Genomic DNA, 15,359 nt, shown 5'->3' with positions numbered 1-15,359 from the left:
AAATAGATGTGAGAAGAAGGCCAATTGTCATTTATGTCCTAGCAATTCACAATTTGCAATTTTCAAAATAGTACCGTTTACAATAGTAACCACAATATCAACTACCTATATACTACGTACAGAAAACTTTATTCAAGAATATGAAAGATTCATGTGATGACCACAGTAAAATTGTAATAAGAGAAGTCAAAGAAGGACTAAATAAATGGGGAGGTATACCATGTTCATAGATTTGAAAAGTTAATATATTCAAGATGTCAAACGTTCCCCAGACAGACAAGTAGATTGAAAGTAATCACAATGAAAATCCCAGGAGGACTTTTCATATAAATCTCTAAACTGGTTGCAAAATAAATATAGGAAAACAAACGACACACCATTGCCAAATCAGTTTTATAAAGAGATTTAATACTTACTATGAAAACCCAATGATCAAGACAGTGGGGCTTGGGTGAAAGCCAAGCTGCATGGATAAGAGGAACATTTCCAGAAGTAAGACCACACATACATGGTTATCTAATTTCTAACAGGGTGCCAAGGAAATCCAAAGAAACGAGAGTACACTTTTCAGCAAATGGTATTGGAACGATTGTTCATCTGCGTAAAGCAACAACAACGACCAGGGCAAGAACCAACAAACTCAATCAGTACAAACCAGCATGTACACAAACTAATTAAAAATGGATTCTAGGCATAAATGTATAACCTAAATATAAAAATTCTAGTTGAAAATATAGGAGAAAATCTTCGTGATCTTGGATTAGACAAGGATTTTTCATATAGGACAACAAAAGCAAGATCATAAAAGAAACATTTGACAAATGGCACTTCTTCAAAATTAGAATTTCTGCTCTTTGAAATAATAAAAAAAGAAAAATAAAAATTTACAGAAAATAGAAAAGAAGCCATAGAGTAGGAGAAAATATTTATGAAAGATATAGCAAAGATTGGTGTCCAGAAAAGACTGGTGTGAAAGAAATATCACAATCAATAATAAGAACATACACCCTATTAAACATAGGAAAGAGAAATAATAGGAATTTGGGCGGAAGTCATCTGAAATTTACTTCTCTTTTGTTTTTAAAGAATTTTAATGTAAAGCAAATACCAAAAACATGGGAAAGAGGACCTGCATGTTCTCAGAGATGTAGAGAGCTAGTAGTAGCACAGCTCTGATTTCCTAACACTATCCAAGAAAATGAAATTTAATGCCTGTGAACCCACTGAGCCTGTTGGAGAAGTAAGGTTGCAGGGTAAGTGACTAGTCAAACATTAGAGACAGGCAGGCACTTGCAGAAGGAAACAATATGTGAGCGTTTGCTCACCTTGGACAGATGTCAAGCAGTTGATCACAAGATTCAAGTAGAATTTGTTAATAAAATCATAAGAGCTGAGTATAGACTAGCGGGAGAGTGTGAACCCTTGGGACCATAAGCACTTAAAGTGTCTCCTCCAGGAAGCCCACAGAATTCTCACAGGGAAGATCGAGGACAATCCAGAGAAAGCCTCCCCGCTCGGTGCTGCAGGAGGGGACAGCACTGCTGACATCGGCCCAGACCTGATTCACCCCGTCCCCACTGTAGACAAAGGGTGACTTCATCTGCAAGGGAGGTGCTGCTGGGATCCTGCTGCAGTTGAGGGAAGGCACAGGAGGTGACCCCAGGATCGTTTGCCAAGAACCTCTCCGCTATGTCCTAAAGTAACAAGATGTCATCTGCAGAAGGATGGGCATCAAACCCACGGCCTGAAGTACATGGGTACCTATTGCCACTGGGGGATGGGTCACGAATTGAAAATGTTCCATCTCCAGAAAGCAGGCAGGAATACTTGTGAAGGCCATGATCTTAAGACCCAATTCACTGTATCTGCTTAAAACTGAGACTTAATGAAAAAATCAGAGAATGTGTCCCTTCCTCAACTTTCACCCCCACGCTAGCAAACACTGAGGAAAAGTAACCATGGAATAGAGCCGAGAGAGCTTCGTGAGACAGACCTTCTCTGAGGAGCAGAACGAAGTGAAGACTCAGAGATAAGTGAAGAGAGAAATACCAAGTATGCTAGAGAATTTTTAAGTGTCTCAACCCTGACAGCACATTTCAACCCTGATAACTTAGTAACGACCAACTCCAAATACAATCTAAATCCTGACTAGTTAATGCAGACTTCGATACTAAAGGCCGAGCAAGAAATGTGTGCTCATTTTCAAACACAAAATATATTTCCCTCAGTATCTACTCTACCACACAGCATGGCCGGCTTCCAGCCAAACACTCAGAGGCATACGGCAAGTCAGGAAGAAACAGTCTGAGGACACAGAGCAGTCACCAGAACCAGATAGACATGACAGACACGTTGGCACCATCAGGAAACTTAAAGGACTATGATTGATATGTTAAAGACTAATCTAACAGGAAAGTTGGACAAATGCAAGATCAGAGAGGAAAATTCAGCACAAAATATGGAAAGCACCAAATGCAAATTATGGGAAGAACCAAAGGAAATGAAAGAATACGAAAACCACGGTAACAGAAATGAAGAAAGCTCTGAACGTGTCGCCAGTGCATTTAAGAGATAAACGGAAAGGATTAGTTGCGATCAATGTTAAAAAACCAGAATTTACTCAAACTACAATGGAAGGATGAATGAGAGAGAGAGAGAGAGAGAGAGAGAGAAGCTATTGTGCCTTCTGGAATCTACTTTTGTTGCTCAAATGAGAAAAGACTTGAAGTTTAGTAAACAGAGAAGATTTGTGCACAGGTTTGACTCTGTGACACTAGGATCCCTGCAGTCACAGTAGCAGGTGGCTTCAATCAGACTGGAGGACATTACTGATAATCAGGTAAAAGACTCCATTGTTTTTCTTATAGCAGATCCTACCTCCTCTTAATCACGGGCTCATAATCTGTTGGATCAGGAAGGGCCCTTCGCACACACAAGGCCCAATGCCCACACAACAAATGGGACGTGGGGCCCAGAGATGGCCAATGTCTTGTACAAAGCTAGTTCATCACGCAGGTAGGACCACACCTGCATTTCCAAACATAACACATAGCTCGCGGGAATCTTCTTCTTTTACCCATCAGCCAATGGGGGTTGTTTTCAAATTTTAGTTTGAATAAGGAATCTGTTTTTCCATGGGAGATAGAATTCTACAAACCTCTTTTTAATCCAGGAAAAGTTTGTCATCCCAGAAATTCTTTTCCCCTTTTGCATTGCCTGGTACAGATTCGTGTTGGCAGATGGTAAAAGTGGCTACAGTGGTAAAACCTGGAGGCCATTGTGCACATTTCCCAAGTATACTTCTGTTGGCAGGTTTGCGTTTTCAGTTACTGAAGCCGTTCCTCTTTCAGAAATACAATCCCAAACTCTGACTCAGCAGCCTGGTGTTTGTGAGAACGGAAGGGCGTTTCCTTTGATGCCGTCTCTGAGCGGTTTCACACACCTGAACACCTGGAAATCAAAACCTCTTAATTCTCTGAACACTTTTCCTGGTCATTTTAGAAAGGTCATGGTTGACCGCTTGGTCCTGATCTCTCTCTCTCTTTCTTTTTCTTCCTTCCTTCCTTTCTCCCTTCCTTCCTTCCTTCCTTCCTTCCTTCCTTCCTTCCTTCCTCCCTCCCTCCCTCCCTCCCTCCCTCACTTTCTTTCTTTCTTTTTTTCTTTCTTTCTTTCTTTCTTTCTTTCTTTCCTTTCTTTCTTTTCTTCCAATCTTTTTTCTCTCTTCCTTCCTTCTTTCTTCTCTCATTTTTTTCTTTCATCCTTCTTCCCTTCCTTTCCTTTTCTCTTTATTTCTCTCTGTCTCATTTATTTCTTTCTTTATTTTTTTATTTGCTCTCATTATTTCCATTTGCCGTCACCCCTACCTCCATGGAAAACAGACATTTGGGTCCATTAATCTAAGGAAAGTACATAAAATGTCAGATGCCATGAAGCCTATATTCAAGGACTTCCAGGGGAATCCAGAAGATCACCTGCCAGGATAAGTCTCTACCTGCTGGTCATGCTAAGAGGCTCAGGAGAAGGCTGACATTTTTGAGGAACCTCTAACCCGTGTGATAACGTCTAACCAGAGTGGATCAAGAGAAAGAGGCTTATCGTAACTCCTCCTGGTAAGTAAGGCTGTCCGGTTTTGAGCCTGTGAATAAAAAAACTGTAGATGCTTTTTAGAAAAAAACAATGTAGGATCACTTCAACAGATGCACAGCAATTTTGCAGCTACTGGTCCCTCTATATGGAAACAAAACTACCTTGTAAATGGTTTCGTTCCTTCCCTGCTTGCAATCAGATTGAATTCTAGTTTTACAAAATAAACACACAGAAGTATAGTTAGGCTTGAAATGAAACTATTTGTATGCCCATATCTGTAAACTATTTCTGTAAGTTCAAGGTGTTTTACTTGTATACAGTCTTTCCAGTGAGAAACACTTTAAGAAACACTTTAATTAAATGCATTGATCAAGTGCTCTTTCTCTAATGACTGCCAAACCTATATGATTGCTTTAGATCCCATCTTCAACAGCAGTGCAGAAACTAACTCTTACAGTAAATGACTAAAGAACAGTAATCATCAACATATTCTTATTACTCTAGCTTCTTAGAAGTAGGTTGCCACTAGACCAAGTTTGTGCTGTTGCACCTCTTAGGATGTTGCCTCGAGGTGGGTCCAGTTTAATGCAATTTGTGAGCTCAATAAACCATTTGAGCTCCAGAATACATGAAAAGAGCCTGTCTGAATGGTTTTATATTCTGATTTTTTAAAAAATTATTGTCTCAGAAAACATTACTGAAGAAAGACATTCTCTATGCCGGATGCTAGAGATAAAAGAGGCACAAGACATAGTCCCAACACTGCAAATGCTCTAGTCTAGTGGATTAATATTCTAGATGGTGGCTGTTGGGCCCCCTGGTTTTCAGCCTGTCGCTGCCAGAGACACAGAATGTCTTGGATTCATGTGTTCTTTCGCTTTCTTAATTTGTGTAATGCTTATTGCTTATAAAATCCATACGTTGTGTTTAGTGGAATGTTTGATAAACGACCCCAAACCATCTGAGTGAGGAGAATAACGACATTAGCTACTATTTATTAAGAGCCAGACATCATGCTGCCTAGTTTCAGTGCCTGATCTCAACCCTCAATACTCTGTACAGGAGATCTTCTTATTTTAATTTCACTGTTGGGGAAACTTAGCCTTAGGGAAGTTCAGTTAATTGCCTAAATTCACATGGCTGGTTACTATGTGGCAAAATTTGGGAGCCAACAGAGACTTGTTTTGTGGAACATGGTCTAAACCATTATATGGTAATAGAAACGTTAAGCTGTATTTCTCATCCTGAAGATTTACTCTCTGTAGACTGACATTTTAAATCGACTCTTTAGCTAAAGGCTTGACTAACAGTAGTTCATAGTGTGTATGACTCCTCATGTGAAAAATAATGCTTCTACTTTTAATGGCACTAAAATTGTCTTTCTTCCCCCTAAGTGATAAAGTCAAGTTGAATATGCATTCACTAAATATTCACAGTGTGATTCTTAGGGTATTGCTATAAAAAGACAAGCCCTAGTGACCACATTGCATTCAGTCTTCTTTCCGTATCGGCATCAAATGCGCTGGAAACACTGAATCCGGCAGCAGAGCTGGAGCAGGTGAACTACAGGCGGGACTCAGTGCCTGACTCTCGGCTGCCTTTCCGCTCCCGCCGGGGCCGCGGCAGGAAGACCAAACCCAATAGGACCCTCGGATGAGCAGCTCAGGATTTTAAATCTGTGCCCTGGAAACTGTTAGGGTAATTTCCAGTTCAAAGGACCAGTCTTTCAGCAACAGATAGGTTAAGTGGTCATCAAACAACTCATCTGGTCTACTGTCTGTGGGAATGGGATTCTGGAAAGCACTTCTTTATAAACAAACCAGATATCCACCCTTTAATACATAGACATAAAGAAGAACACTATAATGTTTTGAACATTTATTTATTAAATAGTAAAAAATACTATTTCTATTTTTGCTCCTTTTTGAAAATTATGGAAGAAGTATCTGTAAATTACCCTCTAGGAAAAGAACTGATAATGATATATGAAAACATTTAAAGAAAAGAGAGTTAGGAGATTCAGGAAAATGTTGAGAAAAGGTGAAATCACACTTTTCCATGTGTATGAGCAAGATGGAAAGACAGAACCGAGCTGCCCCGGCAGAGAGGGATCAATTCATCCATTCTTGACTGTGTTCATCTCTAATGTGATTTTGCTTGAGATTCATCTTCACTTAGTGGTAGCCGAGCCCATTTTTATATATTTATATAAATATTGAAAAACTATGGGCACAATTTCAAAGGCTGCACAAAGGGAGATTTCTGTAAAAGCTTTGCAGACAGTGGGAGTGGTATAGCGGGTATTACTGGGACCACAAAGTGTTCGGTCCTGGCACGCTGCTCAGGGTCACAGGTAAATATTCTCTCATTCTTCCGTACAACGTGGGGAGGCAGCTGATGCAGGGGCGGCAGGCGAGGTGCTGGCTCAGAATTCTAGGATTCGGTCCCAGATTGGTCACAAATGGCTGTGGGATCTTTGGAGAGGGAGATGGCTGTGTCCCGGTCCTTGAGGGTAGTCCCAAGTATTACTTAGTAAACCCACATTAATCTTCTTATTGTCTTTTACCAATACTACTTCCAAAACTAGTTTAACTGAGTTTAGTTTAGGTTGACGGCTATCTGAGGAGTATTGTGGGATTTAAGTTAGTTGGATTAGAAGAGCCTCTTTTCATATGAGAGTTTCCCAGGACTAAAACATAAGGCAACTCCCTGTTTTGTGAGGGATGATGTTGGGAATGAAAACTTCACCTTATGCTCTGGCATTTCAGTGTGTTTGAATTCCACATACATTATGGCTACATCTCTCAGAACAGTGTTTGCAAACATCTCTCATGTTTCAGGTCATCTCTGATGTAGACCTTCCTCAGCTATCAAGGTCTGGGGCAGAAAAAGAAACCAGCTCTAATGCAGAAACTATTTCTCCTTTATTTCTTTTATCTGCTTCCAAAATCTGCCTGAGAAGGCCTAAATAAAATACACAAGTACCGTTAGGCCAGGNTTGTATACAGTCTTTCCAGTGAGAAACACTTTAAGAAACACTTTAATTAAATGCATTGATCAAGTGCTCTTTCTCTAATGACTGCCAAACCTATATGATTGCTTTAGATCCCATCTTCAACAGCAGTGCAGAAACTAACTCTTACAGTAAATGACTAAAGAACAGTAATCATCAACATATTCTTATTACTCTAGCTTCTTAGAAGTAGGTTGCCACTAGACCAAGTTTGTGCTGTTGCACCTCTTAGGATGTTGCCTCGAGGTGGGTCCAGTTTAATGCAATTTGTGAGCTCAATAAACCATTTGAGCTCCAGAATACATGAAAAGAGCCTGTCTGAATGGTTTTATATTCTGATTTTTTAAAAAATTATTGTCTCAGAAAACATTACTGAAGAAAGACATTCTCTATGCCGGATGCTAGAGATAAAAGAGGCACAAGACATAGTCCCAACACTGCAAATGCTCTAGTCTAGTGGATTAATATTCTAGATGGTGGCTGTTGGGCCCCCTGGTTTTCAGCCTGTCGCTGCCAGAGACACAGAATGTCTTGGATTCATGTGTTCTTTCGCTTTCTTAATTTGTGTAATGCTTATTGCTTATAAAATCCATACGTTGTGTTTAGTGGAATGTTTGATAAACGACCCCAAACCATCTGAGTGAGGAGAATAACGACATTAGCTACTATTTATTAAGAGCCAGACATCATGCTGCCTAGTTTCAGTGCCTGATCTCAACCCTCAATACTCTGTACAGGAGATCTTCTTATTTTAATTTCACTGTTGGGGAAACTTAGCCTTAGGGAAGTTCAGTTAATTGCGTAAATTCACATGGCTGGTTACTATGTGGCAAAATTTGGGAGCCAACAGAGACTTGTTTTGTGGAACATGGTCTACACCATTATATGGTAATAGAAACGTTAAGCTGTATTTCTCATCCTGAAGATTTACTCTCTGTAGACTGACATTTTAAATCGACTCTTTAGCTGAAGGCTTGACTAACAGTAGTTCATAGTGTGTATGACTCCTCATGTGAAAAATAATGCTTCTACTTTTAATGGCACTAAAATTGTCTTTCTTCCCCCTAAGTGATAAAGTCAAGTTGAATATGCATTCACTAAATATTCACAGTGTGATTCTTAGGGTATTGCTATAAAAAGACAAGCCCTAGTGACCACATTGCATTCAGTCTTCTTTCCGTATCGGCATCAAATGCGCTGGAAACACTGAATCCGGCAGCAGAGCTGGAGCAGGTGAACTACAGGCGGGACTCAGTGCCTGACTCTCGGCTGCCTTTCCGCTCCCGCCGGGGCCGCGGCAGGAAGACCAAACCCAATAGGACCCTCGGATGAGCAGCTCAGGATTTTAAATCTGTGCCCTGGAAACTGTTAGGGTAATTTCCAGTTCAAAGGACCAGTCTTTCAGCAACAGATAGGTTAAGTGGTCATCAAACAACTCATCTGGTCTACTGTCTGTGGGAATGGGATTCTGGAAAGCACTTCTTTATAAACAAACCAGATATCCACCCTTTAATACATAGACATAAAGAAGAACACTATAATGTTTTGAACATTTATTTATTAAATAGTAAAAAATACTATTTCTATTTTTGCTCCTTTTTGAAAATTATGGAAGAAGTATCTGTAAATTACCCTCTAGGAAAAGAACTGATAATGATATATGAAAACATTTAAAGAAAAGAGAGTTAGGAGATTCAGGAAAATGTTGAGAAAAGGTGAAATCACACTTTTCCATGTGTATGAGCAAGATGGAAAGACAGAACCGAGCTGCCCCGGCAGAGAGGGATCAATTCATCCATTCTTGACTGTGTTCATCTCTAATGTGATTTTGCTTGAGATTCATCTTCACTTAGTGGTAGCCGAGCCCATTTTTATATATTTATATAAATATTGAAAAACTATGGGCACAATTTCAAAGGCTGCACAAAGGGAGATTTCTGTAAAAGCTTTGCAGACAGTGGGAGTGGTATAGCGGGTATTACTGGGACCACAAAGTGTTCGGTCCTGGCACGCTGCTCAGGGTCACAGGTAAATATTCTCTCATTCTTCCGTACAACGTGGGGAGGCAGCTGATGCAGGGGCGGCAGGCGAGGTGCTGGCTCAGAATTCTAGGATTCGGTCCCAGATTGGTCACAAATGGCAGTGGGATCTTTGGAGAGGGAGATGGCTGTGTCCCGGTCCTTGAGGGTAGTCCCAAGTATTACTTAGTAAACCCACATTAATCTTCCTATTGTCTTTTACCAATACTACTTCCAAAACTAGTTTAACTGAGTTTAGTTTAGGTTGACGGCTATCTGAGGAGTATTGTGGGATTTAAGTTAGTTGGATTAGAAGAGCCTCTTTTCATATGAGAGTTTCCCAGGACTAAAACATAAGGCAACTCCCTGTTTTGTGAGGGATGATGTTGGGAATGAAAACTTCACCTTATGCTCTGGCATTTCAGTGTGTTTGAATTCCACATACATTATGGCTACATCTCTCAGAACAGTGTTTGCAAACATCTCTCATGTTTCAGGTCATCTCTGATGTAGACCTTCCTCAGCTATCAAGGTCTGGGGCAGAAAAAGAAACCAGCTCTAATGCAGAAACTATTTCTCCTTTATTTCTTTTATCTGCTTCCAAAATCTGCCTGAGAAGGCCTAAATAAAATACACAAGTACCGTTAGGCCAGGAGATAAAAATAGAGGATCAGAAGCACTAAGGAAAGCTGAAGGAGAAAAGAGGCCTGTGATGATCTAGAAAGAAGCAGAAGATAGAATTTTATGTTCAAAAGTAGGAGAAAAATGTGGTGGAGTATATACTTTCTGTTAACTGATAAAATGAAGCACACCAGTGTTTCAAAGATGTTATGCCTTTTCTATCATAAAATTAGAAAAAAAAAACATTCAAAGCATGAGTCCTTTTGGGGGCATATGAAGTAAAATAGTGGGAATTACCTTCCACATCCATTTTATAAAACGGATAAGGTGGTTTTTACACAAGTGCATTTCATGCTACAACTGCATTATTACTCTGGGCACCGTGACATTTAGTGTCATTCACAAATGGTGATAACCGGCAGACAGGGTCAGGGATCCTACAGTCTAGGGATGTAACGTGACAATAGGAGACTTGGAGGGCCAGGCACCCGGCATTGATCTTGTCATTTAGCTTGGAAGCCCACTGTAGGAGACTCAGGTAAACTGTGGGCATGATCTGGAGAAAGGCGGTCTGAGGTAGAAATTTCTGGTGGCAGCTTAGAATGCATATAAACTATGCTGTCGGTGGGAAAAGGGGCATTTGCTTTGCACAACACAGGTGAAGCGCTTCCCTGCACTGACCCCATATTACTAGGCTTTAGCCAACGTTGCCTTTGACATTCCTAACACTGGAAATGCCATGGCCAAGACAGGACTCGTGACTGCCTATTAGCTGGTGTGTCAAAGGCACATTTCCGGTGATGATGGCTGAGTGCATTCGAGACATAGTAGAGTCAAGTGGGGTGCAAAGGAAGGAGTGAGTCTCCTTGTTTGATTTACAGAGGTCCAGTCATTACCTCAAGTCTTGTATTCCTGTTAGTAGGGAAGGCTTTGTCCCATGAGATTAAATGTCATGTTGGAGCACACACTCGTCACACAGAAATTGCTAATAATCATGGTAATGATTACAATTATAGTCTTTCATTTGCATAGCACGTTTCATTGTGGAAATCTTAGGAGAGATGTTATTATCAATCCTTACAGTACAGGTCAGCTTGATAACATTGTGCAAATACTGCGATAGGATCTGACTTTGTGTCCGTGTGGACTTGCATAAAGTGCTCATGTACATCGTGTGTAACTGTCATGACAGGGTTTGGCCCAAGAATGAAGTTGCTCACGACAGGCAAGCTTTGTGAGCTGACACATTTTTTGCTGACAGCGAACGGGTGTAGTCGGAGAGCCCGGGATGTGGACCCAGAATGACCTGTAGCTCTTTCTCTACCACTTGCTGCTTATGTGAACTTTGGTGATTTTTCTCTGCCCTCATTTTCCAATTGATCAGGTGGGATAACAGGATGCATTCATCAGGAGTCATATGAGAATTAAATGGGACACTGTGAATCCAGTACCTGGCACGTTGTCTAACATATAGTAGGCTTGGATAGAAGTGGCCTTCTTTCTTTCTTTCTTTCTTTTTTTTTTGTTTATGTTTATTTACTGTTGAGGGAGAGAGAGAGAGCAAGCAGAAAAGGGGCAGAGAAACAGGGAGACACAGATTCTGAAGCAGCTCCAGGCTGTGAGCCGTCAGCACAGAGCCCGACATAGGGCTCCAACTTTCGAACCAGGAGATCTTGACCTGAACCCAAGTTGGACCCTTAAGTGACTGAGCCACCCAGGTGCCCCATGAATTTGCCCCATTTCACACCTAAAGGGAGAATTGTATCCAGTATGGAGGGTGGCCTGTAGCCAACTATACTGACAGAGCAGAAATTCTCCAGAGGATTCCACTGTACTTCTAATTGCTCCAGTGGAAAGTCACCTCACTGTCCACTGATATACAGATAACATGAATTTAGAGGTATTTCTTTCTATTTAATGGACTTTTCCTTCACTTGGCAACAAAATGAAATTAAAATGTCGTTTGTTTGTTTTTTTTGGTAGTTCCTCTGTGTACTTATAAACCTTAACCCTCTATTTTAATTTATATTATCTCTAACTTCAACAAGTTTGGGCTTCATGCTTGCATATAGCAGAAAAAGAAAAGTTGAAAATATAGTTAGAATATACTTAGAAATACAGTTACAGATATGGTTAGTCCTTTTAAATATACCTAGAAAGCACATAAATTAGAAAATCATAATTAGGTATGAAATGGTTTTATTTACTTATTTAATTAAGGCAAAATTAGAAGAATAAACTGAGAAATTTGGAATGCAGTTTTGAAATGCCATACTAATGGTAAATTTATAGAGAGTTCTTACTGCTTCATCGTAATAAAATAGAAACACCTCATGCAATGTAGCTCAAAAAATATCTGATTATGAATATATACAAATGTGTCAGACACACATAATTGTTTTGTGAACTAGTTTTTAATTTATGCATCAATAAAATGATTATGGCCATGAAAAACGCCGTTAGTAAGTTCAAAACAGAAATTTGGAAGATAAAACATGTAATATAATGACCCAAAACAAAGGCACTAATCATATATAATCAAGTACACTATTTTTTTAATAGTTTATTGTCAAGTTGGTTTCCATATAACACCCCGTGCTCATCCCCACAAGTGCCCTCCTCCATGCCCATCCCCCCCCTTCCCCTCCCCCCCACACCCATCAGTCCTCAGTTTGTTCTCAGCATTCAAGAGTCTCTCATGGTTTGCCTCCCTCCCTCTCCCCAACTATTTTTCCCCTTCTTCTCCCCCGCGGTCCTCTGTTAAGTTCCTCCTAATCCTCCTATACGTGCAAACATATGGTATCTGTCCTTCTCTGCCTGACTTAGTTCACTCAGCATAACACCCTCAAGGTCCATCCATGTTGCTACACATGGCCAGATTTCATTGTTTCTCATTGCCATGTAGTATTCCATGGTATAGATAAACCACATCTTCTTGATCCATTCATCTGTTGATGGACACTTAGGCTCTTTCCATGTTTTAGCTATTGTGGAGAGTGCTGCTATGAACATTGGGGTACATGTGCTCCTATGCATCAGCATTTCTGTATCCCTTGGGTAAATTCCTAGCAGTGCTATTGCTGGGTCATAGGGGAGTTCTATTGTTAGTTTCCTGAGGAACCTCCACACTGTTTTCCAGAGGGGCTGCACCAGTTTACATTCCCACCAACAGTGTAGGAGGGGGCCCGTGTCTCCACATCCTCGCCAGCATCTAGAGTTCTCTGATTTGCTCATTTTAGCCACTCTGACTGGCGTGAGGTGGTATCTCAGTGTGGTTTTGATTTGTATTTCCCTGATGAGGAGGGATGCTGAGCATCGTTTCATGTGTCTGTTGGCCATCTGGATGTCCTCTTTGGAGAAGTGTCTGTTCATATCTTCTGCCCATTTCTTCACTGGATTGTTTGTTTTTCGGGTGTGGAGTTTTCAAGTACACTATTAAATGCTCAGTTAACTTTCACATTGAGAAGTTATAGGAGTTGAAGGTTTCTTCTACCCTGAAAAGAATGAAATTTTCAGAGTCTAGCTAAGGAAAAAGGGACAGGAGGTAAGCATCCTGTCTTCCCGTCCAATAATTTTCCAAGTAGATCATTTGATTTTCAAGTTCTTTACTATGATGAATCAGAAGTAATCCTATAGGGGCACCTGGATGGCTCCATCGGTTAAGTGTCCGACTTCGCCTCAGGTCGTGATCTCACCATTTGTGGGTTCGAGCCCCGCGTCGGGCTCTGTGCTGACAGCCAGCTCAGAGCCTGGAGCCTGATTCTTCTGTAGCTCCCTCTCTCAATCTCTCTGACCCTCCCCTGCTCATGCTGTTTCTCTCTCTCTATTTTTCTCTCTCTCAGAAATAAATAAAACATTTTAAAAAATAAAAAAAGAACTAATCCTATAAGAAAACAACTTCCTAACATGAAAACTTAATGTATTGACTAGAAGTAAATGTCATGTAAATATCATGTACTTTGAAAAATTGATCTTGTTTTAGATAACAAGCTTTACAATTTTTTTAAATTTATTTTATTTATTTATTTTTTATAGTTTCTTGTCAAGTTGGTTTCCATACAACACCGAGTGCTCATCCCCACAAGTGCCCTCCTCCATGCCGATCACCCCACTCCCCTCCCCCCCACACCCGTCAGCCCTCAGTTTGTTCTCAGTATTCAAGAGTCTCTCATGGTTTGCCTCCCGCCCTCTCTCCAACTATTTTTCCATTCTCCTCCCACATAACATGCTTTTAAAATTTAAAACAAAGTATATGGTTAGAGAACTATATACTGCCTTATTGTTACAGCCAGTAAAATACTATTTGCAAGATGTGCAAGTTTAAAACAGCTACATTATGACCTGACTCTCTGTATGGCAGGAATAAAAACTCATCGTTTCCTTATTGATTTAGTATGAAAATCAGGAGCTTTGTGTCATAGGCAGAAATTCTCAAGAATATTTTTTCCTTTTCTTCTCAAAGGAGAAATCCAATTCTTCTTTCTTCAGACATTGTTCACAAAACTATCATTCTAACTCGAAACTAGCCCTAAAAGAAAATGTGTTAATATTTATGTTTCAGTTGGAAATCAAATTGGAAGAGCTGCACTCTATATAATTTCAATCATTAATTAACAGTCAATAGATAACCAAGGAACATTCCAGCCCTCAAATGACATGGCCTTGACAACTCTGATGTTTCTTTACTTAGTTTCACATTCTGTGCACAAGATACTCTGGAACCACAATCCTTAACGTCACACCAGTTACATATAATGTTATTCAGCAGGTGAAATCAAAGAAAATTGTGTGAGAGACAACAAGTTAAGCAGGCTGGTAGGGCAGATTTGAATTTGGGGGGAGATGCTAAGATCCAAAATATGGTGTCTTCAGTCATGCATCGACTACAATGAAAGTTCAGTTAAAATGTGCCTATAGTAAACATTTCGTAAAGCAAACAAAATTCTGACCAGTGCAATACTTGATAATGTTAATACAAGATCGTTTCTGAAAATAATCAATACATTTTTATTTATTTTTATTTAAAAATGTTTAAATGTTTATTACTTTTGAGGGAGAGACAGAGAGCAAGCAGGGGAGGGAGAGAGAGGGAGATACAGAATAGGAAGCGGGCTCCAGGCTCTGAGCTGCCAGCACAGAGCCCAACGCAGGGCATGAACTCACAAACCATGACATCATGACCTGAGCTGAAGTCGGGCATAACTCTCTGAGCCACCCAGGCGTCCCATCAATAACGTTTTAAATAGAAGTTTTATAAATTTTGTCACATGCTTCTAAATATAAAGCTTTGTGAATAATTTGGAGGTCCAGTTTAAAACATCGCTCTACTCAGAATCTTGGTGCGGTTCAGATGTGAGAGCAAGATGGTCTGTAAAATCAGAAATCAAGCAGACGAACTCCAGTGTCAGAAGTTGGCATGGGAGCCTTATTTGAAGCTACAAGGTCAACTTGAGTGTTTGTCAAGTACTGGTGGAAACAAATTTTCTTTCAATAAGTGACGGGGTATTGTTTCTTTTTTTTTTTAATTTTTTTAATTTTTAATTTTTTTTACAAATAGTTTATTGTCAAATTAGTTTCCACATAACACCCAGTGCTCATCCCCACAAGTGCCCTCCTCCATG

General features: G+C 40.1%; 1 gene segment (V, D, J or C); it reads left to right on the top strand.

Moving 5' to 3' along the window:
* The window catches only part of LOC144233586 (T-cell receptor gamma chain C region C10.5-like), a 52,097-nt gene that overhangs the window by 18,399 nt on the left and 18,339 nt on the right, over nucleotides 1–15,359 (top strand). The window contains 2 exon segments of the C gene segment in view: nucleotides 1,457–1,590; nucleotides 9,054–9,127. Coding sequence covers nucleotides 1,457–1,590; nucleotides 9,054–9,127 — 208 coding nt within the window.

Source organism: Crocuta crocuta, unplaced genomic scaffold (assembly GCF_008692635.1).
Source record: "Crocuta crocuta isolate KB4526 unplaced genomic scaffold, BGI_CrCroc_1.0 scaffold1438, whole genome shotgun sequence".
NCBI classification, from domain to species: domain Eukaryota; kingdom Metazoa; phylum Chordata; class Mammalia; order Carnivora; family Hyaenidae; genus Crocuta; species Crocuta crocuta.
Note: the sequence above shows the minus strand (reverse complement) of the source record. Positions and strands in the feature narration are given on the sequence as shown.